This window comes from Coturnix japonica, chromosome 4 (assembly GCF_054131305.1).
Source record: "Coturnix japonica strain WE chromosome 4, WE-NBRP24, whole genome shotgun sequence".
Lineage (NCBI taxonomy): Eukaryota > Metazoa > Chordata > Aves > Galliformes > Phasianidae > Coturnix > Coturnix japonica.
This window is the reverse complement of record NC_140666.1, coordinates 20,123,332-20,150,738: the sequence shown is the minus strand read 5'-3', so window position 1 is coordinate 20,150,738 and position 27,407 is coordinate 20,123,332. Positions and strand designations below refer to the sequence as shown.

General features: G+C 52.4%; 1 protein-coding gene across 1 annotated transcript; it reads right to left on the bottom strand.

The window, feature by feature from the left end:
- Positions 1-880: 880 nt before the first annotated feature.
- Positions 881-24,353, bottom strand: SLC16A2 (solute carrier family 16 member 2). Its single transcript, XM_015860567.2, has 6 exons — positions 23,924-24,353; positions 9,132-9,276; positions 6,325-6,787; positions 5,841-5,984; positions 5,278-5,506; positions 881-4,811 (listed from the first exon to the last, which is right to left on the bottom strand). Exons 1-6 carry the CDS (start codon positions 24,336-24,338, stop codon positions 4,591-4,593), a joined length of 1,617 nt encoding a protein of 538 aa, XP_015716053.2. The 5' UTR covers positions 24,339-24,353; the 3' UTR covers positions 881-4,590.
- Between the last annotated feature and the right edge of the window lie 3,054 nt (positions 24,354-27,407).

Here is a 27,407-nt window from a genome sequence, read left to right as displayed (position 1 = left end):
GAGTGATGCTCCATTGACCACTGGCAGGTGCTCAGCAACCCTGAACAGCACAGCCTACACTGTGCACGTACCTCTCAGTGTGACCAGAGACAGATAACACGCTGTTCACAGAGGCAGCTAAAGCACATATGCAATTCATAGCTACTAGCAAACTAACACAAGACATAGTGCTTAGTATTTAATATATAAAATACACATACAAACATTCAGTTTCATAAGAATAAACGGATCCCAGCAGGCAGGCACACAGACACACCTGTGGATACGTGTGTGTATATATATGTATGTATATATACATATATATCTATTTGTGTATTTGTATGGGGCTTGTGGAGGTGGGCAGTGACAGGCTGGTGCTTCTGGGGTGTTCAGCAAGCAGCCTGCATGCAGGTGACTTTTATCACGTAGCCCAGCACCTCTCAGCTTCCAGCCATCCCCAGAAGATCACTCCAGGATAGAGTAGGGGTTTTTTTGCGTTGAGGCTCCTTGCATGGCACACCGGCCCACGGAGGAGCTCGCTGCCACTGCCTTGCAGCCTTTGAATCCCTTTTTACCGCCTCTTATCTCCTGCTGGGGATTTTTTGAATGTTATTTGCAGTAAATATCCCCGACTTGAAAAAAGAGTTGAGATGCACATTAAAAGAAAAGAAAAAAGCCTGTGCCATATCAAATTCATGCCTATGTCAGCTTTCATCTAATGTCAATTAAAGCAGCTAGTATAAACAAATTGTTATGATAAAACCCTTGCTAGAAGCCCTGTTTCCAGTTCCACAAGCCACGGCGACCTTGCTGATGCACACTCACCCTTTTCTGGCCTGGTGCTCAGACCCAGCTTTGGGCAGCCAGCTGGGATGTATTTCTTTAGGAAACCACGACCCCCTTCCTTTTAAAACTGGTTTTATTCTACGCTTTTTTTCCTTTTTTAAACAACATTCATAAAACATTCATTACAAAAGATGCGCCGATAGGGGATGGGGAGCTGTTGTTTTACTTTTTTTTGGTTTTTTTAACCTTTTTTTGTTGTTTTTTTAAATATATCAACGATCAGAAATTCACATTTTGAAAGGACGTGTCATACTTTTAAAACACACATTCAAATACTTTAAGATACAAAATTTGAAGGGGATATAAATCACATACAAGGAACAGATGTCATAAAAAGAAAAAGGAAAGACATAAGAGCTCAGTTTTATCAATTTCTTCACCTACATCTCAGAAGCTCCTGTGAGGCCGGTTCTGCAAGGTGCAGCTCTTCCACCCTTCCAAGCTTTGCCTTCACTACTCATCTAAAGCCAAAGCATGACCCAAAGCATTTCTCTGGGCCTGTCTTCCACACTGAATTAAGCGCCTGCTTTCAGCCACAGACCCCAACGTCTTGTTAGTTACCCCAGAACTCAAGCCTCCACCTTAGCACTTATATGTGGTGTCAGCTCAGACATCTTCCCCTTTGAATACAAATGTTTGGCTACCCAAATACTTGCTTTGGGAAACAGATCGTCTTACATGCCATGCCTCACTACGTACACAAAAAACAACAACAAAAGCTTAATTCGTTAGCAAAACAGACACTAACTGCTCACAGTGTGCCTCACAACCACGCTGCTCTTGGCAGCCAGAGCTGGAAGGTCAGTGAGGAAGAAGTTTGAGGACAGATGTCATGGAAGGAGACTTTGGGATGGAAGAGGCACTCAGGAGTTGCACTGACTCTCTTGAGGAGGTCTGAGCCCTGCAGGGGCGATGAAGGTGGGACAGAGCAGCTCACTGCCAGGGCTCAGAGTGGCCTACTGGGACCCACCTGCAGCCCACACTCAGAGCTGAGTTGTTTCCCAGGCCCTGAGTTGGGTGCTGTAAACAAAGTCAGGAGCCACGTTGCTGTTTGCCCAGACATCAAGCCCATATCCTGCAGGTCACCAAAATGTCCACTGGGCCAAGTGAACACAGCACCAGGGCTGGGCTTCGCTCTTGTGGGTGGGTGAGAACGGGGGCACCCAGAGCATGGCAAGTCCTTGATGTAGTGCTAAGGGTATTGCAATGTTTGCAAAAATAAAAATAAAAAACAAAAATAAACAGAAATGTTTAAAAAAAAAAAAAAAAAAAAAAAAAAGAAGGTTGTGCAGGGGGAGCTAGCAAAAGTACAGAGATAACCCTAGAGCAAAGTCCACTGTGCATCCCTGCTCCCAGCCAGCAAACACACAGGTGATGCCTCTGCACGAGGGAGCAGGCTGGGCAGTAGCAGCCCTTGCTGAGTACATGGTGCTAAAGGGCAGCTGGCTTTGGGAAGAAAGAACCCAAAAGAGTTGGCAAGCGTTCTGGGGCTTTCCAGTGCAGCCCCATTTCCTCCAGCCAGCTGGACAAGGACAAGTGAACTCTGCCAGTGTGAAAACTCTGAAGCTGAAATATCCAAGGTAACCCCCAAACAAACCTCTGCTGGGTACAGATGCTCAAGAAAACCATGGAAGTGGTGAGAAGCAAAGGCTGGAGGGCTCCTGGCTCCACTGTGACCAACCAGAACCAAGCAGGATCTGCTCAAAGCCTCATGAGATGCCACAGGAACATCATTCCCTGCCAGAGCAAGAGGAGTTAAGCCTGGCATTTCACCCAGCCATGAAAATAAGAGGGGGAAAAAAAAATAAAGACAGCAACTCACTTTGGAACACCCTGAAGCTAAAGATTTAGAAAGGCAGTCCCAGCCAGCGCTGCCGGGGCACGTCCTGCACTTGATGCACGCTTGCATAAGGCCATGTGGCTGCCTGAAGCGACGAGTGCGCCTCACTGGGGGAAGCTGGGGTTTTTCATTACAGAGGAGCACAAGGCAGGTTTTTCTCCCTAGTCCTGACTCTCCTGCCCAGAGGAGGCCAGGGTAAACTGGGCCAGGGCACTCAAGAGAAAAGTTAGACACACAACAGCTGGCAGCCAACATCAAAGCCATCCCCATTGCACACAGCCTCCTACCATCATGGCAGACTTTGCCCTTCCGATTCTGCATGCAGACTGTACCTTTCCTGCCTTGACCTATGGCTCGTTTTGACTTCATGCTGATCAAAGTCATGACTTTAACTGGACCAAGATGTTCACAGCAGGCTGGGGAGGCTGTTGACAGTCTTTGAGCTGGGATGGTATGAGTTGTACCGCTTCCACTGAAGTTCAGCAGAGTGACAAGGTGCTGGGCTAAGTGCCTTCAATAATAAGAGGCTCCAATAATAAGTAGATAAAAAGACCAGCCTTTCAGGGATGCTCAGTCAGGCAGGAATCCCATATGATGAAGCGCTGCTCCCTCACCAGTGCAGCATTGAGCTCCCATGGCCCAACATGTGCTCCTCCTGGGGCAATGGCTTCTATGAGCAGGTAGAGCACTTAAGGCACGTGGAAATCTGCAAAGTTCAGGGCTTTAGGCTGTAATTTGCTTTACAAACTGGAGAGAGGTCTTACAGCTGCACAGTTGGATATGAAGTCCAGTGGTGCATTCACTGGGGGCTGCACTATGCAGCATGGAAACAATCAGGGTTTGAGGCAGCACCCCCTCTCCTATTGCCAGGCAAAAGGAGATGTTTCTACCATTTAAATCCCTCATGAGCTTGCCTCGTTGGGCACTGTGGTAAGAACAAGGATTTTGTGGTAGTTGACACCCTGCAGAAAGGCAGAAGCAGACTCAGAAAAGCCAAAGGAAGGGCAAGTGGAACAGACACCTCGCTTACAGGAACAGACACATCACAACACACCAGTATATTCTCCAGCTTGTACAGGGACAGAAGGAACAGAAGCACAGATCACAAGACTTTACAATGCACTAGCCAATGCAGCTTAAAAAACAAAAGGGCCAGAGGGACATGCGGGATATGGAGCTATATACAAGGCTCCTGTTTCTAACAGCAGATGATGGGGAGGAAAATCCAATGGATGACAGTTCTGCAGGCAGGATGGAAGCCACCTTCAGTCCTTGCCCTCTCCTAAGCTATTCCTAACTCCCATACTCTCTGTATCCATCCTACCTGTGGTTTTCACTGCTCAGAGTTGCACAGTCTTCAGGCACTGAATGTGGAGGTGAGAGGTGCCCAGAAACCTGCCTGTCTCCCCCTATGTTTTCAAGGCCGATTTTGCAGGATACTTTCATCAACCCCATGAGTGCCTGCCGTGGAAAAGGAGAGAAACAGCTCAAAGCAGGTCCCGATGCCCATTCCTCCTCCGAAGCTGCTTCCCCTATGGAAGAGACTGCTGCTTGGGCATGGCACAACAGAGCGGACAGGACATCTGGAAGGGGCAACAAGCTTCACCTATGACCTCCTTTAAAAACACATTTATTATCTGTAAACCTGTTGTGACATATAGAAAACTGGGGAGATAAATCAAGTTTGAATCCTGATGAGAGTTCTCCTTAGAAAAATGGTTAGAGGAAAAAAAAAAGGCGGCTTGAAAATTGAAACTGTCCCAAGAAGAAGTGTTTCTGCTAGTTAAAAGCCTTCAACTAGAAGAACTATCTCTTGTCCTTTACAAATGTAGTGCATCTGAAATCATTGAGAATTACAGTCTGGCTAGAAAAGGGCCTGTGCTTGGGCTGTGGAGGATGCTGGTGGCAACTGTGCACTTGGCACATCACATGTGTGCTTCGGAGGCAGGGCAGCCTGGCAGCAGCTCACCATTCACCACCGCCTCAGGGGTCAGCATCTTGTCTTTGCCAGAATCCAGGCGCTGCTTCTGCAGCATCCTCTGGTGCACCAGCGGGACGATGGAGAGCACCAAGCCGCCAACGATGGGAGGCACTCCAGCGAAGTAAAAACCCGCATGGTAATTCTGAAAATAATCGTTGAAGTATCCTGAAAGAGAAGTGCAATGGTGGTTATCCTGCTTATTTAACCAGGACAGAAGAAAAATCAGACACATACCAAACAGCCTCCAATGCAAGCTGAGTAAGCACCCTCCAAAAACAACACGCTGCCATTTATCAGCACTGGAAAATCCTTCTGATGCAGGATGCTCTGTACAACCCACATTAGATTTCCCTAATTCTAGGAATTCCCTTCTGGCAATGAATCATTCCCAGACAATTATTAGCTCAGATTCCAACTGCAGTCAGTTAATATGGTCACTTTGTTCTTGGGTCCCTTTCACTGTCTCCTACTTTCCTTGGCATGGAGAAGAGCACAGAGATACTGCATGCAAACCCCACACAACACAATGAGCCAGAAAGTCTGCCAAAATGTCACTCTCAGTGACAGCAGCCATAAGCATCTGCTCCTTCCCAAGAGCGTGATCCAGGTGCAGCACCACAGTGTCACCAACCTGCAATTGGCGTGCCCGCAGTCATGGGCACAGCCATCAGCCCCATCAGGTACCCTATGGCCTGGGATGCTTGCATGGGCCCCACCAGCTCAAAGGCAATGGGGGCCATAATAGTGGTGAAGCAGCCATCGCAAAGGCCGAGGAAGAGGCAGATGACGATGACGGCCTCAAACCCTCGGCACTGTGGGATCATCATGCACATGATGCCGAACAGAACAAAGGATGCAACCTGGGGAGACAAAAGCAGGCATGTCGTTGGGGAAGGGCAGCAGGAAGCCATTCTGCTCCATCCCTCTGGTTACTTGAGGGTATTTCTGCTGGGCAGGAATGGAGAGGTCTCCAGGCACAGAACACCAAGAGAAGCAAGTCATAGACTTTGTGTTTTCTTAGCTTTGCAGGCATGATGAGGACCAGCAAAGCCAGAGTCATCTGGTCACACAAGCAAAGCTACAAGGCTCAGGAACAGAATATCCACCAAGTGCCCCACTGGAAGTAGTGACAAGCTGTTGGCAGGGTATATGGGCATCCCAAGGGCAACTGAGTAGAGCAGGCACCATGGTTACCTGCAGGTAAATCTTCTTCAGCCCAGGAATGCAGTCCCCAATGCGGCCCGAAATCAAGCGCCCCAGCCCAGACATGCCTCCAAGACAGACTGGGAGAATCCAGTCCTTTTTGGTTTCTCCAAATTCCTTCTCCACATATTTCACCTAGGTTGGAGGGAAGGACAAAAGGACATGAATCCACAATTAATTCACCTCAGCAGTGAGCTCCCAGATTATGGGGTGGTTGTGTAATACTCACGTTTACACTACATGGTCACACCACCTCCACCCACCCCACACCCAGCAGCCCCCTCCTTGCCCACCACTGATGCTCATCCCCAAAGCAGAGAACAGGTGGGAGCATTACTAACTGCTTTTTCCCACCTCTGGTCCCATTCAAAGGGCAGGTTCTTAGTTTTGAAGCTTCTGATGGCTCAGACCCTTCTGATTCCCTCCTCCTGCCCACCTTTGCCTTTGCATCTCCACCCCCAGTCAAGGTTCTTACCAGGTGCATGTATGGTACAAAATACCCCAGGACAGCTGTAGCAATCCCAAAGGCCCAAATTCGATAAGTCTTTCTCCGGAAAACCCTCAAGTTGAAATACTTGCGCATCTGGGCCCAGCACTGCTGCCGCACACTCCGACTGCCCAGTTTATCCTGCCCATCATGCTGAGAGTCACAGGAGGGTGGCAGGAGGGGCCGATAGGTCAGCGACAAGAAGATCTGGATGAGCATTAAGGCACTGAGCACTTGGAATGTATGTGCCAGCCCGATGGCCTTTCCCACCATCTTCAGGAAGAAGGGCAGCGGCACAGAGATGAGGCAGCTGCTGCCGGCCACGATGCCATTGGCCAGGCCAAGGCGACGCTTGAAATAGTGACCAAGGATAACCAGCGAGGGCTGAAAGGCAAAGGAGCTGCCACAGCCAAAGAGGAGGCCATACGTGAAATAACGAACTTCCAGAGACCTAGTGGGAGGAAAACATTGAGGTAGTCAGAATACATGGAGGCCAGGAAGCAGCCTCACCTGCTGCCTTGCAAACTCTTGTGTTGAGCCTAAGGGCAAGCATACTGCATAGACAGCCCAGCCTCAAGGAGCTTATTCCCCAGCCAAGGCAGGGATTATCCTCAACTCACAGCTGGCATGTTAAACCTCCAGGAAAATGAAGACTGGCTGGAGAGGGCTTTCTGCAAGGAGAAGGAGGCAGCACCAACCTGCATGCCTTGGGAAGCAGGCTTGAGTGAGTGGTTTTTAAATACCGCAAGCAGTTTTCTAAGGTAGGCAAAGGGTGTTATTTTTAGTCCCTCTTTCTTTCCACTGAAACAACTAATTGAAAACATTCTGCACCCAGTGTTTCAAAGCAGAAGGCACCAACCCCAGTTATTAGGCACTTAGGGAGAGAACATCACATTTCTGCCCAGGCTCCAGGCTCCTTAATTATGTTCTTCTTCTTTAAGCTCCTCTGGGAGCTTCAATTAGATGGTTAATAGATCTCATTTGTACCTTACAGAGGTGTCTGTACTCAAGCAGGGAGCGACGTGGCTGCCCTACAGAACAGTGGGAAGTCTGAGAGCCTTTGGAAGGAGCTCCTTCCCAAGGCCAGTCTGGTTTACCCAATGAAACCCAGCTCCTTCCTTAGCTGAAGTAAAGGAGTGCACAGCACCCTTGTGTTCACTCCAGATGGAGCATTATTTCATCCCTTTGAAACACAGTCAGTTCCAAAAGTCTGCCACAGAATTCTGCATGGGAAAATGACTGCAATAGAAAGGTCTGGGCAAGTGATGCTGTACCAGTGGGGTCCTCTCTCCAATACTCATAATTGCTCATGAGAAATACTGAGTACTGCTCACAGAGCAAACAAAAAACAGACCAGATCTAACACAGCAGTTCAAAACTGAGCAAATGTTTACAAGCACATTATTTCTTCCATGACAAGCTCTTCTCTTTAGCAAGCCAAGTGGGACAGGGAACATGAAAGCTGTGCCCAGGGGCTCCAAGACAAATGGCTGTCTTGAAAGGCAATTTTCAGCTGCCTCAGGGCAAATCTACATCAGAAACCCATCCCGGAGTTAGAGCAGTCTTGCTGCCTACTGACTGCACATCACCAGCCCTGACCACCTCAGCTGGGTTACACCAGCCCTGGTGCTACAGCTAAGCTGATATGTGGGATAAAGGGAGACAAATGTCTCTGTTCCCATCTGCTCTCCATCAGCACTAAGACATCCCTGTGGGATTGCAACAAAGCTGGGGCTCCTTCCAGCTTCACCACTTAGTGAGGATTTGCCACCCTCCTAACTAGGAAGCAACAAGCTGCGCCCTGATAGGAACAGCAGCACTATCTCCCTGAGACAAGAAGGTCTGCCATGGAAAATGAGGTTCTCCCATGGATAATGAGTCTCTTTGGAAGAGGAGGTCTCCAAGAAGTCCACATCCTCTTGGGAAAGGGAGCTCTCCCACAGATAACAATGTCCCTGTGGGTAAGGTCTCCTGTGGGTGACAAGGTCTTACTTCTTTCCTTCTTCTAGGACAAGTAAGCCTCCAAAGGATAACGAGCTCTACCCAGAAGAGGAAGTGCCCCTCACTGATGCTCCCCAGGGAAAGAGTCCTGGCTCAGCCCTGTTGGCAGAACTTCAGGAGCAGAAAATGTAGAGGGGTTGATATGAACCCAGCCCATTGTGCCCAATCCAATGACAGAGATATCCCCAGCCCCATGACCCACAGAGCCCCCAATTTCCAGGGAGATGTCCTGCTGCCCTACCCCTCTGAATGGTGACAGATCCCAGGCAACCACAGATACAAGGGGCCGGGGTTCCCAACAAGGCATCCCAGGGTGGGAGCGCAGAGCTGGGCACACCCTCTATGAAACCAACAAGTTTTTGCTTGAAAAACCACTTCTTGCAGCATTCTAATTAAAACAATATTGATTGGAACTGGAACCCAACCCACAGCAAAATTTTTATTCAGATGAACTGAGGCAAATGACACTCCAGAGGGTGTCTCTGCAGCGCCTTTGAGAAAACATGTGAAGAGCTGTGAGTAAAGGACACTGGGGGTGACCTCTTTTTGCTGCCATTGGGATGGAAATGCACTGGGTTGGAAAGTCTATCACATCACATTGGGTAGAACTGCCATCAAAACGCACATTGGAGAGCACCTGCCTGGGGAAACGAGCAGCAAGCCCCATGCTTGGGTAAAGCTCATGCTTGTTAAAGACAGAACTGCAGCTTGGAGAGGGATGTGGGCTGTAGTGATGGCAGGAGAACTCTCATCCAGGCTGAACACCCCCATCTGCTCCAAACTTGAATCCTTACTTGGTGAAGGAGCTGGAGAGGAGCCCGATGAAGGCGATGGCAGCTCCCAAGGCTGCTGTGGTCCTGCAGCCGATGCGGTCAGTGAAGATGCTCACGATGGGAGAGCAGAAGAAAATCATTCCCATGGCCAAGGAGCCAACCCATGCTAGGGAGAGAGAATGAAGAAAGATCAGGGCTGTGATTGAGTGGGGTTAGGAAAAATCAGGGCACAGAACAAAATAAGAACCAATCCCAGTGCTGAGGGCTGTCTGGGCAGGAACAGCCCCATCACACCACTTGTTAACCCCACATGTGCAGCCAGTGTACCATGGGTACCTTGATGGGTTGACAGATGGACTAGATGATCTCAGTAGTTATTTCCAACCTTAATGATTCCATGATTCTGCTATCACTGTCAGGGTCAAAATGTCCCACATCTCAGCTCCAGGTATGGGCTATCCAGATCTGGTGTCACGAATACAGCGCTGCTTCCCTCCCCACAAAGCCAAGGTTTCCCAACCTCCAGGAGGCTCCAGTCTCCATCAGTGTAGTTTTCCCATACCTCCTAGTCCCACCAGCAAGAAGATTGTTCCAAACACAGCAAACAAGGCACATCAATTGAACAGCAATTAAATAAACATCACAAACAGGTGACTCATGGTGTTGGCATGATGGGAACTGGATGTCAACAAGAAATGAAAACCAGAGATGTGGTAGAGGCTAGAGGAGGCAGCTGGAAGGAGGAGGGCATTGGGGGACCTCTCTGCCTTCAAAGAGCTGCTGGCTGTGCCAGGCTGACATCCCTTCCCCTGGTCAGGACCAGGAACTCATGACTCCTCTCAACTCACCTCTGGAAAAACCGCTGTCTGCCTGTGTGCTTTAAGAAGCTTTTATTATTTGCAGATTATTTCAGCTCCACCCTCAATCTTCTCCCTCTTTAATGGTTTTGGTGTGTGCTCAAGGGAGGAAAGGCAGGCTTTCAAGAAAAAGCAATGTGGAAAGGAAAAAATCTCTGTCTACCCACACTGAGGAGGAGCAATGGGGGCAGGCAGCACAGGACAGAAAAACAGGCAGACAACAGAGCAGAAGGGGCTGGAGCACCCAGCCTGGAGCATCCCGCAGCCCTGTGCCACACTCTGTGCTGCTTTCTGACTTCTATTTCCCTTGTACCTACAGCAGGAGCTATGCAAGCTCTCTCAGCACACAACAGCAGCTGGTCCTCCAGCAGCATGAGGCCATCAAAAAATAGCCAGGTCCCTGTTAAGAGAAAATTCCTGCTGCACAACAACCTCCCCAGCTCGGCCTCTCAGGGACCACACAGAGAAGCTCTGGAAGAGCCGACTCTTCAGAATTAATTGCAGGCTCTCAAGGAGCCAATTTAATCAGAAGTATTCCTTAATAAAATCAGAGGAGCAAACACAAGAAAAGAAAAGCCAAGGCCAGGCTGCAGCAGGGGAGAGGGGTGGGAGGGCGGCCAAGATGGGCAGGGCTCGTTAAAGTGGATAATGCGCTTCCAGAACTGTTCCTTCTACTGCAGCCAAGGCAGTAAAATGCGAGATGGCCCCATCATGTTTGAAGTTTGTTATTTTTGGAAATTGCTTTAAGAAACACGGAAATAAAAGCATAAAGCGTGTATTAAATTTAAAGGGCCAGATTCGGATCTTAGCTGCTCCGGGATTCACACGCAAGTAAGCAGGATCAATCTCTCACCCAAAATGTGCACTCACCTGCAGAGATCAAAGCGAGCCCCAGCCAGCGCTCAGCACCAAGCACTCAGCATCCCTGGCTCTGAGCTTGGGAGAGGAGATAGCACCCAATTAAAGCCGCTAAACAAAACAGACTCCCATGGCAAATTGCTCTACCTCAGAGGAAAGGCTCACCACAAGCAATGAATAAAAATAGGTTTTGGTAACAACAGTGAATTAAAATTACTGGGAACAACAGCCTGGCTTGCAGAGGGTGTTGGGACTGGAGGAGACTGTGAGTCTGGAGGACACCTCTCTGTGGACAGTGGGGCTCAGCGGGGCTCCCACCCCTTGGGGATGTGCAACCTGTCCCTTGTTTTGAGCTGAAAGGGCTCTGGACATGATTGGGGTGCAGGAAGAGCCAACCACGGGGCTGGTGTCTCATGATCAGCCCTCTCCCCCACCTCTGTTGTAGCAGAGGCTGACCAAGGAGAGCATCCCATCAAGCAGAGTTGTCATACAAAGATTAGAGCTTCAGCTGCTGCTCCTTCCCACTTTGACTTAATAAAGACTTGCTGACTTGTGGTGGGTCCAAAGGCCTTCAGCATGGTAGAGAAGGCAGTAGATGTAGGTACCCAAGGGGAATGATGATGCAGTGGTCAGCAACGTGACCAAGACAAGCTCTGCTCCCAGCACTGCTTGCTCATGGCTCAAGATGGAGCAGAAACCAGAGAGCAGCTCCATTTGCCCACCAACCACACACCATCAGGCCATGACTGTGACGCGCTGGGACCACTGCAGGGACCCTGGGTTAGTCCATGTTTGCATGGTTTTCTTTCCAGCAAGACCACCCCAGCCTCCTTCCCTGTCCTTATTTTGGAGATTTTATAGCAGGGCAAGGTAGGCATGGCAAAGGGAGAAACAAATGGCAAAACATAATGCTCCTAGATGCAGGTTCCAATTCCCCCCGGTGCTGAGTGCATTGTTCCAGCTTTCACAAAAACACCACTACAACCCATGCCGCACGGTACTTTGGGCCAAGCCTATTTGTTCCTTTAAAAATGCCTCTCCAGGGAGACAAGAGGAAGGGACGTCGCTGGCGGCTGTGCTTCCCCGCTGACCCACATACCGCAGGCGGGAGGGATCAAGGGCCAGGAGGTGAGCTCAGATCCGGCACTGGAGGAAGTGTCTTCCCTCACTTCCCGCGGCTTCTCCCACTCAGACGGGGAGGCCGCTGGAGGGACATGGACAAGGGATGGGGATGGGTACATGAACAAGGATGAGGATGTGCTGCAGAGATGTCCTTTCCCAGATGCTTGAAATTTCTTGGAGGATCATCAAAGACCTTCCCAGCCTCCCCGGCTCCTTTTTGGGATCCCAAACAAGCCAGTGGCCCTGCTGACACAGGCAGCTAAGTGCAGCCCCGAGCATCTGCAGCCAACACGCAGCAGCTGTTCTACCCCGCAGAGCCTCTGCGTCATCCCCTTGCTTGCTCAAAGATGAGCCTGAGACACAGCCCCATGCTAACACCCCGTGCTGAGAAGACTGCAATAAGGCAGGCACACCGCGAGGGCTGGGGAGGCCAGCACAGGGCGTGGGAGGAAGGGATGAGGAGCAGCATAGCGAAGTTGGACAGTGGCAAAGCTGGTGAGCAGCAAAGCAACCCCAAAGGCTCCTCTGGCTGCAAGGGGGCACAGCCAGCCTTGTGCATCACGTGCAGCCCAAAGCCAGATCAGCTCATTAAAGGGTCCAGCAAGCCCTGCTTGGTACTGTACCCAAAGCTCATGAACAAAGTCCTCCTTCATCAGCTTGTCCCCACTCCCTCCTTCCATGCGCAGCTCACAAACAGCTCAAAGCAGGGAATAAAGGGGATTGCTCAGCCTCATGGCAAAGTCTCATGAATGCTGTGTGCTGGTGGTCCTTCGATGTCCTGTGTCCAGTAAGTGACTGTGGTCACTGTCTCATGGCCACGCTAAGTGGGGATTGAGGCAGACTGTGGTTTGGCCTAACAGGAAGCAGTGCAGAGGGTTTGCATGAGGGTCTGCGCCTTGGATGTGCTCAAGATGCAGCCTGAGACTCACTCCGTACCATCACTGTTGGCCCCTCAGCAGCACCATGCTCCTATCCCTGTGAAGACCCTCAGAAGCAGCAGGCAGCATGTGCAGTGCAGATGGGCAGCACCATTTGCCCTGGCAGACTGGGAAGGATTTTCTCCTCTGCATTTCCTCATGGCTTATAATTTCTGTGAGATGATTCACCCACCGCTGCCATCAGACATCATCCCATGCCTCCCCAGCCCCGGCCCCTTCTGCCTGGCGCTGCTGTTGAACCCAGGGCGATTCCGTTTTAACACACACATGCCCTCCTCCTGCATGCAGAGCCAATCTGTGATTCGCCTTTCATGTGTGCGATGTTGATTCCTGGCAGCGTTTATCTTGGCGCAAACTCTCGCTCTGAAATGCGCACGCATTTTGAGACTCAAACCCTGCATTTCATTTTCTATCTGCTCATTAATCCTCATTGTTCCGTAAGCCCCTTTTCAAAACACACCCAAGGGGAGAAGAAGGTTCCTTTTTATGGCTGAAAAAAACCTTACCAGCACCAAAAATGCCAGCAGCAAGCCCAGCTGTGCTCACACACAGGCACTGTGCCAGGGCCAATACAGACCCACTTGGGTGCCCAGTGCCAGGACCTCTTCCTCCAGCTTGTCTCATCTTTGTTTTCATACATAATTTTCTTCCTGGCTCTGACACCCCCTCAGTTGTTCCCCAAATCAACACATTGCAGGAAACTGAGTCTCTGGGTTTATTTTGCACCTCATGAGTGGGTAAAGCATGGTCTAGAGGCAGAATTAGGGTTACGGTTAGGGTCAGTCTTAGGATTAGGGTCAGGTTTAGGGTTAGAGTCTGGATTAGGGTCAAAATTCAGGTCAGAGTCAGGGTTAGGATTAGGGTTAGGGTAAGGTTCAGGGTTCATGTTAGGGTTAGGATTCTCAGCTCTCCCCAGCAGACTGCACTCTTTGACAGGCTTCCCTCCAGCTCCCTTCCACCTCACCATGTATTTTTGGGGAAAAGGTCCATGTTTCTGAGTTCAGGCAAATCCCAGAGCCACTGGCAATGATTAACTTTGGCTGGATGGCACAGGTCAGCTGTGGCCCCAGACACTGGCTGCTGCACGTCCGAAATAGTAAGTCTTTGGAAAAAACATGACCTGACCAAACTTCACGGGGCTTTGGCTGTGATTAACCTCCTCCAACCCTTGCCTGGCCCCAACAGCTGGGAGATTGTAGCCTTCCATCATGCTCTGACCAAAGATGTGTCCTCATTCCAGTACCCACCTTGAACACTAGGAGCTGGGAGCCTGGGACCAGTGCCCGCCTCCTGTAGAAGGACGGGTGGAGGAGCTCCCGGAATGTGCTGCGTGGCTTCACCTCTTCCTGCAGCCCAGCACTGCCAGGAGGCATGAGATGGCAAACCAAGGCAGGGATGACAAACCAAGGATGGGATGGCAAACCAAGGCAGGGATTGGAAAGGACACAAGCAGCACAGGGATACTCAGAGCATTATGAGCCCTCAGTGCTCTTATGGAGAGGATGGTCTCCGGAGGGACCTCTCTCAAATTGCAGGCAGGGTGGTCTCTGCCTGCTTCATCCCCTGGAAATCTGTATGCCCTCCCTGTCCCTCCCACAGGCTTTGCTTGTGCCGTGCTTGGCAATCCTTTGCTTTCTGCCGGGAGGCCGGGCTGAGGCTGGGTGCTTTTTTCCAGACTGGAAGAGACAGCAAAGCTCCCCTTTCTGCCAGATTTCTCTCGAGCGATCTTCTGTTTCCCATTAACGTTGAGAAGAAACCTTCAGTCTCAGCTCCGCGCCCCTCCCAGCACAGCTCCCAGGGGCGCCTGTCAACATCCCAGCAAAGGGGCAAACTCAAACCAGCCGTGCTGAGAAAAACACTCTGTTTTCAAAGGGAATACAAAGAGGCTGAGGAGAATAAATGGAGGAAAAACACTGGGTTTGGAACAGGCTTACAGAAGTCTTTTTACCCCCTGGTCAGGCATTTGACAGCCTTCAAGCCCTGGGAGATCTGAGGGTAGGGATGGGGTGGGGATGTGGCAGAGATGGGAAAGGAGCAGCCCCTGCATAGCATCAGCTTCATATTCTTCTGATCAATAATTAGATGTCCCTTGGCTGATCAATAAAGAAATGTCCCTTGCCCCTCTCCTCCATCGCAACTGCCAAGTTATATCCCATCAGCAACAAAGTCCACCCAACAAAAGCCTATAGCCACAGCTGTAAATACAAAACTCTAGGCAATGTGAGTAGCTGTTGTGGGAGCTTTCCATGGGGAGGCCCCTTGCCTGTTGGCTATTAGCTTGTTTTGTGCCCAGGCTTTGTTCCCATCGAGCTAAGGCATGGATGGCCAAAGGCTTGGATGGCACTGTTGCACTGCTCTGCATCACCACACGGGTCCCCAGCTCCAGTGTGGGGTGGCATTAGGTGATGCTGGTCGACTGGGAATCCCACAGGGCTAATTAAAAAAAGGAATAGACTAAAAAGTAGAGGAATCTCAGGATGAACTGTCTGGGACCTGAGCCAGAGCTGCTGGGTCAGACGTGGCTCTGCTGGTGGCCACCAGGATGCAGATTCCTCCTCCTGTGCCAGGAGTTCCTGCCTGGTCCCCAGCAAGTGTCACTGTGTAGTGCTCTCACAGCCCATTGATAGAGAAAAATCCCCAAGTCTGTATGTTGTTGTTAAACCACAAACCCAGGGGCCAGGAGAGGGGTAAAACTTCCCTGCAATCTTAATCCCCTCATTGGAATTCCCTTACATTAAAGCACACATTTGAGAACACCTGGATATCTCAGAAAAACAGAGCATGCCATAACTAAGCAAATCTGATAGCTGAAGGAAACTGAAGAACAGCAATATAGAGATGTATTTATTTTTATTTCAGCAAGGAATGGGTTAGACCCCTTTGCCAATGGGCTGTTACTTTTGGCTGACCTGCTCTCATCTGAAAGTTCTCCAGCTGTGGGAACACGTGTGAGCATAGGACTGTGTGCATCCACGTGTGCACGCACGTATGCACAGGTATTGAAGGAGTGCTGCAGTACAGAGCAGGGCTGAGGGGGCACTGGGACACAGGATAAGTCCAAGTGCCTGGGCAGCTGTGTGCCTCCAGCCGTGCGGAACACCAGCATTTTGCCGCATCAAGGGCTTTTCGATCAGAATAAATAACAGAGCAGGTTTAGGAGGGGTTCTGTGGGGCACTGGTGCCTTGATCCTCCTCCAGATTGGGTTTAAAAGCTGCACATCTTACTTCTGAGCCCAGGGAAATGCTGAGTTTTGGGGTCAGCACAAGGATCAAAGGGCAAATTCCCCTGTTCTAGTAAGAGCCAGACATGGGAATGATAGCAGTAACAAGTCACTGAGCAGCCACTTGGCTCATTTTCCTGCTACTTGTTTTCAGTTTCTTGCATGAAAACCACTCATGCCCTGTCTCTTGGAAAGGGAAGTGCATCCATGTGCACAGAGCTAATACCCTTAGGATCTGGGGACAAGGAGGGAAGCCATGGGACATGGATGAGTGCATGGGCACAAAGCAAGATGGGTCTCCCCATCTGCAAGACATCCAGCACTTGCTCTGAGCTGACCACATGTTGTAGCATTTCAAGGAGGTGGGATGGTCAGGAGATGTCACAGGACAGGCAGTGGAGAAGACCAAGCAAGCCCCAATCGGTGCTCGGGATCCCCCCAAGCCATTGCTGGTTCCACCAGGACATGGGCTTGGACCGGTTGGAGCAGAAGGGCGCTTTGCAGAGCCTGGAGAGCCTCCCTTCTGCCTACATTGACAGTGATAGACCCATACCAGCTGCTTCTTGCTCAACCTGTTTGACCACTGGGGCTGAGCCAAAACTTACTCATTCATAAGAAAGCACATGGAGAGATTGACTTGTCACCAGCCCAGAGTAATGGGGGAAATGCCAGCAACCCACAGCTCACACACGGGATTGGGAGGCTGCTTTTCAAGCCTCCATCACATTCCTGAACTCAAATGCTCTGACAAAGCAGGAGAATGAGCAACGCATTGCTGATGGATGTGGCCCTAGGAGTTGCCATGTCATGGCCAATGTCCACAGTGGCACGGCCAGCAGGACATGGCCACCACAGCTCAACCACCAGGGAAGGCTACCATGGCATGGATGTTATGGCACAGCCACCATGGCACAACCACCACAGTATGGCCACTGAGACACAGTCACCATGGAACAGTCTCCACAGCATGGCTGCAATGGCACAGACACAATGACATGGCCACTAGGACGGAGAGCTCTGAAATCCAGCCTCAGGCTCAGCCCTAGAGGGTTAATGGCCAACCACAGGGTTCAGACCAGGACCTGAAGTACCCACACTCCAGACTGTTTGCTCTATGGTTTGCTTGATGAACTAGAGCAGGGCAGAGTTTAATAACTTTAAAAAAATCCACTGTGATTTGTTAGCCTTTGGCAATACGCTTAATTTCATGTGATTCTCCCTTTATTAAGTCCCTCTCCAAAAATATATTATTTAGCCCAAATGCAAACAGAACTGGAAATGGGGATATGTCAGGGAGGATCCCAGGGATGGGCTGTGTCTCCTGAACTTGTGTCGCCACATCACTGGGGATGCAAAAATGTGACAAAAAATGTGCCTTGTACCCTGGCAGATATTTGTCTGAAAACAGAAAATCTGTGGGCTGGAGAACATGGCAGATGATGCCCATCTTGGCCCAAGGGCAATAGGAATGGAGCAGGGATCCCAAAAAGCCCCAGCACCTCCAGAAGCACTGGACTCTGCTGAGTTTATTTTGCAAAAAGAACAATCAAACCACCCAGTGTGTCTGATATTTATCCTTTGGCAGTGCCATATCTCAGTAACATTCTGCTATTATTACATGCCACAATTAAGCGATAGAGTTGTAATTGCCTTATCTGATGGCAGTGCTGACCGGTGCTGCTGCACAGCCAACTTGGTTGTTGCTTTACCAAGTTGGGTATTTCAAAGCCAAATGAAGGGTTCTGGGGTCCCCAGCATAAGAAAGCACAAGAAAGGCATTGAGCTGTTAGAGCATGTCCAAAGGAGGGCCATGAAGATGATCAGAGGGCTGGAGCACCTCCCCTGTGAAGACAGGCTGAGAGCTGGGGCTCTGCAGCCAGGAGAAGTCTCTGAGAAGACCTTTTAATGATCTGCCAGTAACTGAAGGGGGCCTACAGGAAAGCTGGGAAGGGACTTTTTATAAGGGCAGGTAGTGACAAGATGAGGGGAAATGGCTTTAAACTGGAAGAGGGTTGATTTAGATGAGATATTAGGAAGAAATTCTTTACTATGAGGAGAGTGAGACACTGAAACAAGTTGCCCAGTGACGTTATGGGTGCTCTCACCCTGGAAGTGTTCAAGGCCAAGCTGGATGGGGCTTTCAACAACCTGGTCTAGAGGGAGCCATCCCTGCCTATAGCAGGGGGTTGAAACTACATGATCTTAAAAGCCCCTTCCAACCCTAACCATCCTATGATTCTATGATAATAAGGCCAGGAGGGTTCATGAGCAGGCAGGGCATGGTGCCAAGGCTGCAGGCTTAGTGAGGGACTCAGCACATCCAGCTGCATCAGCAGAATCGTGTTTATTGCAGAGGAGCCAAGCCCCGACATCTTGGCATACCAGGAAAAGCAAAGCAAAGCTGGGGATTTTCATCCGTGCATTCATCACCTCCAAAAGAGCCCTTTTTGACCTTCCAGAAAGGTCAAATACCAGTGAACTGGTTGGGCCACTGGGCAAAGGTTGGACTTGATGATCTCAACAGTCGGACTTGATGAGTTCAACAACTGGACTTTACAATCTTAACGGTCTTTTCCAACCTTAACAATTCTACGTTTGACTCCAATTCAGATTTTAGGTTTGGTCCAACTCGAATCCTCTGTTTTTTCACTTTTTCTATCTTCCTTTTCCCCAGCTGTGCCGAGTGCCCCCACCATGGGCAGGTTGTGGACCTCCTGGCCGGGCAGCCGGGTGCCGCCGGGGTGCAGCCACAAGAAAGGCCGATGCAAATCGCATCGTTAGCATTCTTTCCGTTTTAATAACCCAAGGTGTTACCAGCAACAGTGTTACTGATTTTTATCTCTGCAGCGCCTTTTAAAAGAGCTCCAATTTGTTTTTCTTGGAGATCTCATTTTGTTTTATTAAAGCTAACACCGAGAGGGAAAGGAGACATTCTGGGCCCAGAACAAAAATATCCCATTTAAATACCCCGTATTATTTTCTTGGAAACACTTCTCCTTCAATTTTAATTAAGCTCTCCCTGGGCCGGGAGCTTGGCGTGCCCAGCTTACAGTGAGCTAATCCCCTGCAGCCCCCACCCCAGCACTCCCTGCTTCCATTGTGTGCACAAACCTCAAGAAATAAATGTGTTTTTGCTAAAATACGCGGATTAATAGCTGGCTTGTGACCAAGAACGCCTTGACGTTGCCTCTTTGCCACTGAGCACTGCCCTGGTACTCCGTGCTGCCCCAAGCCAGAGGCCAGAAAGCAGCTTTTGGGTTTGGAGTTTTCTGGGTAGGGCATCATAGAATCATAGAATGGCTTGGACTGGAAGGGACCTCAAAGTCCATCTAGTTCTAACCCCCGCCATAAGCAGGGTTGCTGACCAGTAGATCAGGTTGGGAGGAAAGTGCTCTGCCCAGTGTCCCTGGTGCCACAGATCCATCTGTCACCAAACACCACTGTCACCACTGCAGGGCCAATGGTCACCCTGGGGCAGGGCTTGCAGGGTGTAGTGCTCCCCAGCTGGGAGATCCTGAGGGGAGTGTGTCTGGGCACCGGCACATGTGTGCCCATTATATAATTGGTACTGATCTTTAATCATGGGCAATTTGCTCCGCTGGACCTGGTGCTGAGGGTACACTGGAGCTGCTGCTGTGTTCAAGTTGTTCCTCTCCAGGTTCCAGCACCACTGCGCCCTGAGACGACTGGCAAGTACAAACACACACACACACTCACGCAACATCCCCTGAGAGGCAGGATTTCACCTCCCATCTGTGCGCAGGAGCTACAGGAGTGAGGATTAAGGCCAAGAGCCTGAAACAAAAGCTTTGTTTCAGTGCCTGATGCAAGGTGGCCTAAGAAAGGGGATTTGGGGGATGCCACTTGCTGGGCTGCATGTGCCTTGTCCCCGCTGGACCTTAGGTGGGGGTTCATGCCAGAGTCTCCCCACAGCAATGCATTAGGCAAACCCAAGCAGGTCCCAAACACCAGGACCAGTCACGTGCAGTGCAGTCTGCAGCAATCTGCTGGTCCCATGTGTGCGCAGGAGGCTGCTGCCCTAAGTGAGCTGCACTGGAGTAAACATCCAGGATAGGGCCATGACCTGTAGGTGTCTGGGCACACCCTGGAAAGGGACAGAGGATAGAAGGGCTTCACCCAGCTTCCCACCCTAAATCATGCATCAGGTGATAACTAAACCCCAAATCCCAAAACAAGAGTGGAGGCTGGAGCAGGGCAGACCTCTGCCCGCAGCCCATGCCCAGCAGCCGGCAGGACCTGTTATGCGAGGTGCTGGGGGAGAGATTTCCATCGCTCGCAGATGCAAAGCGTGTTGCAGCAATGCTGAGTGCACGTCATGGGGCTTTTGCAACCGCCCCAACTATCTTGGGGTGGATGCGAGGAAATAGCCTGGAGTGAACTGAGCTCCTGCGGCGCCGGCAATGAGCAGCCCGGCACACACTGCCAAAGGTGCTTTGCCTTCCCTGGGGACAGGGAATGGGAACGATCCTTCTAGGAAGAGGAGGAGAAAAGAGCAGTGGGCAGAAATGCTGAGCAGTGTGAGTGCAGGTGCTGCAGAGCAGGTGGGGAGCACCTGAGGGCAGCGAGCCCACAACACGGGTTTCATGGAGGTGCCGCTTTGGAAATGAGGTTGTCCAGAGAAGCTGCGCAGCCTCTATCCTTGAAGGCATCCAAAGCATCCCCTTGTCTGGCTGCTGGAGGATGCAGGTGAGGTCTGGGGACCCAGTTTGATCTGGAGACCTGGGCACCAAAACAGAAGCTCATGACACATGCCGGCTGCGCAGGGCAAGCAGTGGAGCCAGAAGTGAATGAAAATGCCAAATCCTGCAGGTTTGGGTAGGAAGGTGGGAGCTCAAAGCAGGTACCATGGGAGGATGCTGGAGGCTGAGCACAGTACAGCTCTGTGGCTGCCTCTCCCTTCCAACCTCTGGGCACTGCTGAAATGCACTGGGATTGTTTCCAAGAATTACCTCTTGTGATTTGCTCTCCCTGGGGTTACCCTCATGAGGGGGCCCACGCTCCAGCCCCAGAGGGAGCCACGCTAGCTGCTCCTCTCTGGCTCTTCTCATGTCGGTTGTACTGAAATGCTTTATTTTGTCAAGAAACAGAGTCACTCCTTCAGCAAGCCTCCCCTCCCCGTTACGGTGTTGGGTTACAAACAGCCCTTTCCAGCTAAGCTCACCCATCCTAATGGGTGTTCCAGGGGAAATTTCCCCCCTCAGATTAAACAGAAAGGCAGTTATGGAGATGCCATCAACCTGGCACAGTGAGACCCACGTACGGAAGGCTGTGTAGCTCACCCACTAGGGCTGGGCAAGAAGGGAAGGCTGCTCCTCCTGCTCCCACGCACGGATGGGCGGAGGAGGCTGATGGACGGACAGAGGGGAGGAGGACGGACAGGAGGAGGAGAACAGACACATGGATATGCCTGAAGGGCTGCGGCCAAGCAGAGCGGCTCCTGGGGTCATTCTTCTGGGTGCGCTCGGCTCCCATTTTGAGCAATGGAAATATTAAATATTAAGCAAAGAGAGTTAATCTGTACCCAGTGTATTGACACAGAGCAGAGGGGAGGGGGGAAGAAGAAGATAAAAAAGAATATGAGGGGGAAAAATCAATGTGATCCAGCAGCCGCACTCGGCTGTCACTCAGCACCTCGGCAGGAGCAAGACGAGTTGTTTCTGGCTGAGAGCTCACGTGCCTTTTTTTTATTTATCCCAGTGTCAGTGATCCCCCCGCCAATCTCTGCCTCCCCCCGAAAGCAAACAAACCCAAAAGCACAGAGTGTGCCGTGCTGAAGTCCCGGCCGGGCCCCACGCTGCGAGCGGACAGCGGTGGTCCCGGCAGCGAGTGCAGCGCTGCTTGTTGACTGCCGCCTCGCAGTATATTTCTCCAAACAAAGCAGCGTATGCATTCAATGCATTGTTGGGAGAGGGTTTGTTTTCAAAGCCTGACCCGAAATTTGAACTCCGTGGATCCTGAGTTTCTCAAGATCAAACGCGAGAAAATGCGACCAATGCAAACAAGAAATAAACCTTGATAATTATAGCTGTGTGCTGGGGCGGCTATTGTTTGGCTCAGACCAGTACCCGCTTCAGCATAAACAGAACCCTATTTTTAAAGGGATGCCTGACCAGCTGTGGCCATGATCAGCACTGGGCTGAGAGCCCCTCCAACACGAGCCCACCCCCCGGGAATGGGGATGGGAACGAGGGTACGGAGCCCAGGGGCTGTGCCAGGTGTCAGGACAGGATGTACTGTGCGTTCCCATCACATCTGCACAAGACAAGGGGACACCAGCATTTGGCTGCCGCCACCACCAGCCATGGGGAGCGGACGGACACTGGGTCACAGACAGAAGGACATCAGAGGGTGGACAGACTCAGGAAGGCAGTATCAATTCACACTCACAAAGGAGCTCCGATATTTTCCCGATTACGTTTGCACACAAACGACTGCCGCGGGGAAATTATGCAACCCCGAGTGGGAGCAGCAGGGAAACCAGGGGAGGAAGGATTGAAGGCCCCTCACCACATCCCACAGCCCCCAGCATTCACCCCAAAACCCACAGCCTGCTGATACGAGACCCATCCCCGTGTTGTGGTTCTCAATAGCCCCTCTGCTGGGTGCCCAGGCTGGAAGGCGGATCCGTCACCCAGGCAGTGTAATTCCCCAGCCCGGCTCACCTCACACACCCACACGCCTTTCTTTTTCGAGGCCTCTGTGCGGTCACAGCCACAGATAAATACATCTCGGGAGTGAGAGACAGATGCTGTCTCCTCCAAACTCTGTCTTGGGCATGTAGTCTTGAAACCACTAAGGCTTGCATTATTCAATTTCTTTTGTTACTGCTTCTACCTTCCCAGCTCTGCCTTAGGCTCTGCAGATAGGATCATGGCAAGCAGGAAGCAGCCAGCTCGGCGATGAGCTGCCCGGGATCGCACACATGCACGGCCCATCAATCACTGTAATTACCCCAGCCACACGCGCCCTGCACACTGCCGTGACACCGTTTCTCCAGTGACAGCATTGCAGGGGTAATTCCCCATTCTCAGGTGGTACCTTTCGGTTGGGATCTCCCCTGTCATCCCATTAGGACTGGGGACAGCTCAGCCACCAGTGGTCCCCAAACTGGGCTTCGAGTTCCCTACCACCTCCAGTCCTGTGTGCCATGCAGAGGGACAACAAAATCATTGAGTTTCACCCTATGCCAAGCGCTTGACCCTACAGCTACAAGTGAGGTGGGCCATGGATGTCCTTCATAGGATGCAAGTGACCTCATGAAGGTTCAACCTCTGGCACATCAGGGACCCTAACTGCCATCCCAGGGCTGGGGTCCCCTCACTGTGCAGTGAAATGTCCCTTCTCCATGTCAATGCAACACAGACTCCACGGCTGGGTCCCCGGTTCCTGCCCATATGTGCAGGTGGGCACTGTCCGTGGCCCCATGCCTGCCCAGGAAAGCAGCTTCAAGGCAGCGTGGCTGCAGGGCAGATGTTCACGCTGCCTGTGAATCCCAGAGCCAGGACAGACAGCCAGCCAGACACCCACAGCGGGAAGCAAGAAGCACACAAGAACTACATTGAACTCCACGGGCTGATCGGGCATCGCTCCCCTGGCACCAAGAGGCAGCGGGCAGGACAAGCTCCGGGCATGCTTTTCAGATGAATTACTTTTAATTGAGTACATCGCAGCTTAGGAACAACACATGATACTGCCGCGGATAAATATAGGGACAAGCGCGGGGCCGGGGGGACAGGGAGCGGTCCGGCTCCACGCGGGGCCGGGAGGGGCCGGGGAGGGCCGGAGGGGACCCGTACCTGTTTTAAACTCCAGCGTGGGGTCCTTCTCGCCCTCGCCCAGGTCGTTCTGCAGCATGGTGTAGATGATCCCGAAGGAGTTGTGGATGCCGAAGATGGAGCCATTGCACCAAGCGGCGGCGAAGACCACGACCCAGCCGAAGCCGCCCTCGGGAGGCTGGAAGGGCGCGGCGGCCCCGCTCGGCCCCTTCTCGGCCCCGGTCCGGGGCTCTCCCTCCCCGCCCTCCTCCGCCGGCCCCCGCTCGCCGCCCTCCGCCCCGCGCTGCGCCATCGCGGCCGCGCTCCGGCCGCCGCCCGCCGCCCGACTGCCCCGCAGCCGGTCCCACATGCCCGCTAACCCCCCCCGCCCGCCCCCTCCTGCCGCAGCCTCACTCCCCGCCTCCCCTCCGCCGCCTCCATCCTCCTCCTCCTCCATCGCGCGGCCCCGGCCCCTACCTGCGGCCCGGAGCTTTCCCCACCCTCCCCGGGCCCCTCTCCTCCCGGACCACCCTCTTTCCCCTCGGAGCGGGCGGCGCTTCCCCGGCCGCCCTCCTCCTCGATCTGCCGGGGCTCAACACCGGGTCCCGCCGCCCCGCATCGCCCTCCGCCGCCGCATCCTGCAGCGGGAGCGGCCCCGGGGCGGGCCCCCACCGGCACCGCCCCCGTAGGGCCCTACCCCGAACCCCGCGGAGCTCCGGCCCGGGGAGGGGGGACTGCAGGGGGCCGGGGGGTGCCCAGGTGAGGGAGGAGCTGGGAGCGTGGCCCGACTGGACTCGGGGTTCGGTGGGTGGGGGCTGCAGCGCCGGGAGCTTTTATTTCCACTCCCGTTTGTGGCCCCCGTCTGTAAAAAGAGGGGGAGGGGGGATGCGGAGCTGCGGGGACTGCGTCTGGAACGCCCTCGGTTCTCCTTCCATTAAAAAAAAATAATACCCTCCACATCCGTATATTAAAGGCTCTTTCCACACGCCGGGGCTATTTACACCGCCCGCACATCAGGCGCGGGCCGCCGTCTCGCCGTGCACTAATGGCCGAGCGATGTCAGATCGTTATCAGCCCGGCCCCGCCGCCCGACGAGCGCGACTCCGCTCGGCCCTTCCTCCGCTGCAGTCTCCTCCCCGGATCCCCGTTCCCGGCTCCCGGCCCCGCTGCGCTCGGAGCATCTTCCACTGCCCTCTGCCGACACCCGGGGCTCGGAGCAGCGCGCTCCGTGCTCCTTTTTTTTCCTCCATCCCCACTGCGGAGCTACAAAGAGAGAGATCCCCGCTCAGCGTAGTGGGGGTTTAAAAAGACGAAGACGGGAGGGAGCTGGTCGGCAGCGTCATCTGCGAGATGCCGGGTTCGGAGCATCCTCCGGCTCTGATGGGAGGGGGGGGGAAACCGCAGTGGGAGGCCGAGCAAAACGCGGATGAAAGCCATTGGCAGCTCCGAAGAAATGTTGGTTTGTTGGATGGAAATATGTCATAGGAGCACCTTGGTTGGGAAGCGCAGCTATAGAAACGGTTTGCAGCATCGTGGCTGCGGTGCAGGGCTGTCCTGAGCCACGGGACAACTCTGACAGCTCCCGGTGCCCGCATAGCGGCGCTGGGAAGGCAGTGCCGGCAGTGTGCAGTGCACCTGGAACGGCCACTGCCACACGTGCCCACCATTAGCTGTGCTTCTTCGCTTCCACCCACGGCCATGACAGCTGGTACGTGTGGCTGCACAAAGGCACAGTGCATTACACAGCAGAAAGAACCCTCTCAGAGCTGGGAGCTGCGACATGGGGACCAAGACCAAGGCTGGAAGGAGGCAATGAGTGACCATGGGGCCATTTCCAGTACCCAGCGGTGACAAACCACATGCCGCATTATCCCTTTCCTCCTTTTCTTCCCTATGGCCTTTAATCACATTTGGGATCAAAACGTTAGGAAAGGTATTCTGTGCACCATTAGGAACATGGAAGCTGACCCCATTTGGGCTGGCTGAAACATGAGGGCACCAGCCTGGGCTGGGTTCCAGAAGTCTTCTGGGCACCTCATACCACCAAGCCTGATGCGTGGCTTCACTTTGTCAGTCAGCATTACAGCACTGCATTCAATCCCCATCACCAACCAGGTGAAGAGATGGAAAGGGTGGGTTCTGAGAGTGCTTCTATTGCACCTTTGCCTTTACCAGGAGTTGTGAGAGCCCCTGGGCAGGGCCCCGCACCCTGAGAAGAGCTGCCAGAGCTGCGCTGCCGGCGGGGAGATGTGGGGCCGCGCACAAAGGAGGCGAGGATCCAGCTGGAAATTAATGTTTTATAGAACACCAAGAAAAATCAGAGAGGCTAATTACGGTGATAATCATCACGGCCTCCAGGCATTTCCATGGAAGTCAGGAATTACCCAGGATTACCTCACCCTCACAGCCTGCGCAGGAGGGGAGCATGCAGCACCGCACCGCCTCTGGCCCCAAAGCTCTTGGTGTGAGGCTCTGGTGCATGGAGCTTCACTGCCATCTGGGGCTGTGCAAGGGCTGGAGAGAGGGCACTTGCCTGGGTGACCCAAGGCTGCATCCGTGGTTCATTGGTGGCAGAGGGTTCCATGCATCTGGGGGCAGAAAGTTGCCCGTAGCTCCAGCTATAAGTGGGGGGTTGACCCCGCTGCTTCTGTGGGGGCTGTATGCAGGGCCTCCCTTCTAAACCTACTTCGATGAAGCCCTGGGGCACTCATGAAGATAACAAAGGTGTGAGTCAATGAAAACCTCATTCTGTGCCACAGATCATCCCTTTGGCAAAGTTCTCTCTCTTCCCCACATGCCTGTTTGCAAGGCAAAAGGCAAAGCCCAAAAACCCCAATTGGACTTCAGTGGTGGCAAAGCCCGGCACCACCAGTAGCTCTATAGCCATGTTCCTGACACAGAGAATCACAGAACCCTCCTATTTAAAAGCTCGACTGAAGTACTGGAAGGCCACAAAGAGGTCTCCCTGAAGCCCTCTCCAAACAGAACAGCCCCAGTTCCCTTAGCCTTTCTTCATAGGAGAGGTGCTCCAGCCCTCTGAGCATCCTCACTGCCCTGCTCTGGACCTGTTCCTACAGCTTCATATCTATATTCTGTGCTGGGGACCCCAGACCAGGACACATTACTTATGGAGCAGATGGAGCCTCATAAAGACAGACCAAAGGGGGACAATCCCCTCCCTCTTCCTGCTGCCATCCCTCTGTTGATGCAGCCCAGCTCTGTTGGCCTTCTGGGCTGTGAGTGCACCCAGCTGGCTCATGTTCAGCTTTTCTCCCCCAGGGGTCTGTCCTGGGACTGGTGCTCTCTAACACCTTTATCAATGACATCAATGAGGGAATCGAGTGCACCCTCAGCAAGTTTGCTGATGACACCAAGCTGAGTGGTGTGGTTGACACAGCAGAAGGAAGGGATGTTATTCGGAGGGACCTCAACTTGAAAGGTGGGCTCTCCCAGTCTGTACCATATCTGGGATTGCCCTGACCCAAGTGCAGCACCTTGCACTTGGCCTTGTTGAACCTCATTAGAT

What these genes read in the sequence shown, in the direction of transcription:
- SLC16A2 (XM_015860567.2), bottom strand. Translation starts at nt 24,338, where the DNA reads ATGGAGGAGGAGGAGGATGGAGGCGGCGGAGGGGAGGCGGGGAGTGAG. An exon ending in CACGCTGGAGTTTAAAACAG is followed by an intron (nt 9,277 to 23,923) that starts GTACGGGTCCCC and finishes CTCTCTCCCTAG; the next exon opens with CATGGGTTGGCTCCTTGGCC. An exon ending in TTGTACCATACATGCACCTG is followed by an intron (nt 5,985 to 6,324) that starts GTAAGAACCTTG and finishes CCTCCAACCTAG; the next exon opens with GTGAAATATGTGGAGAAGGA.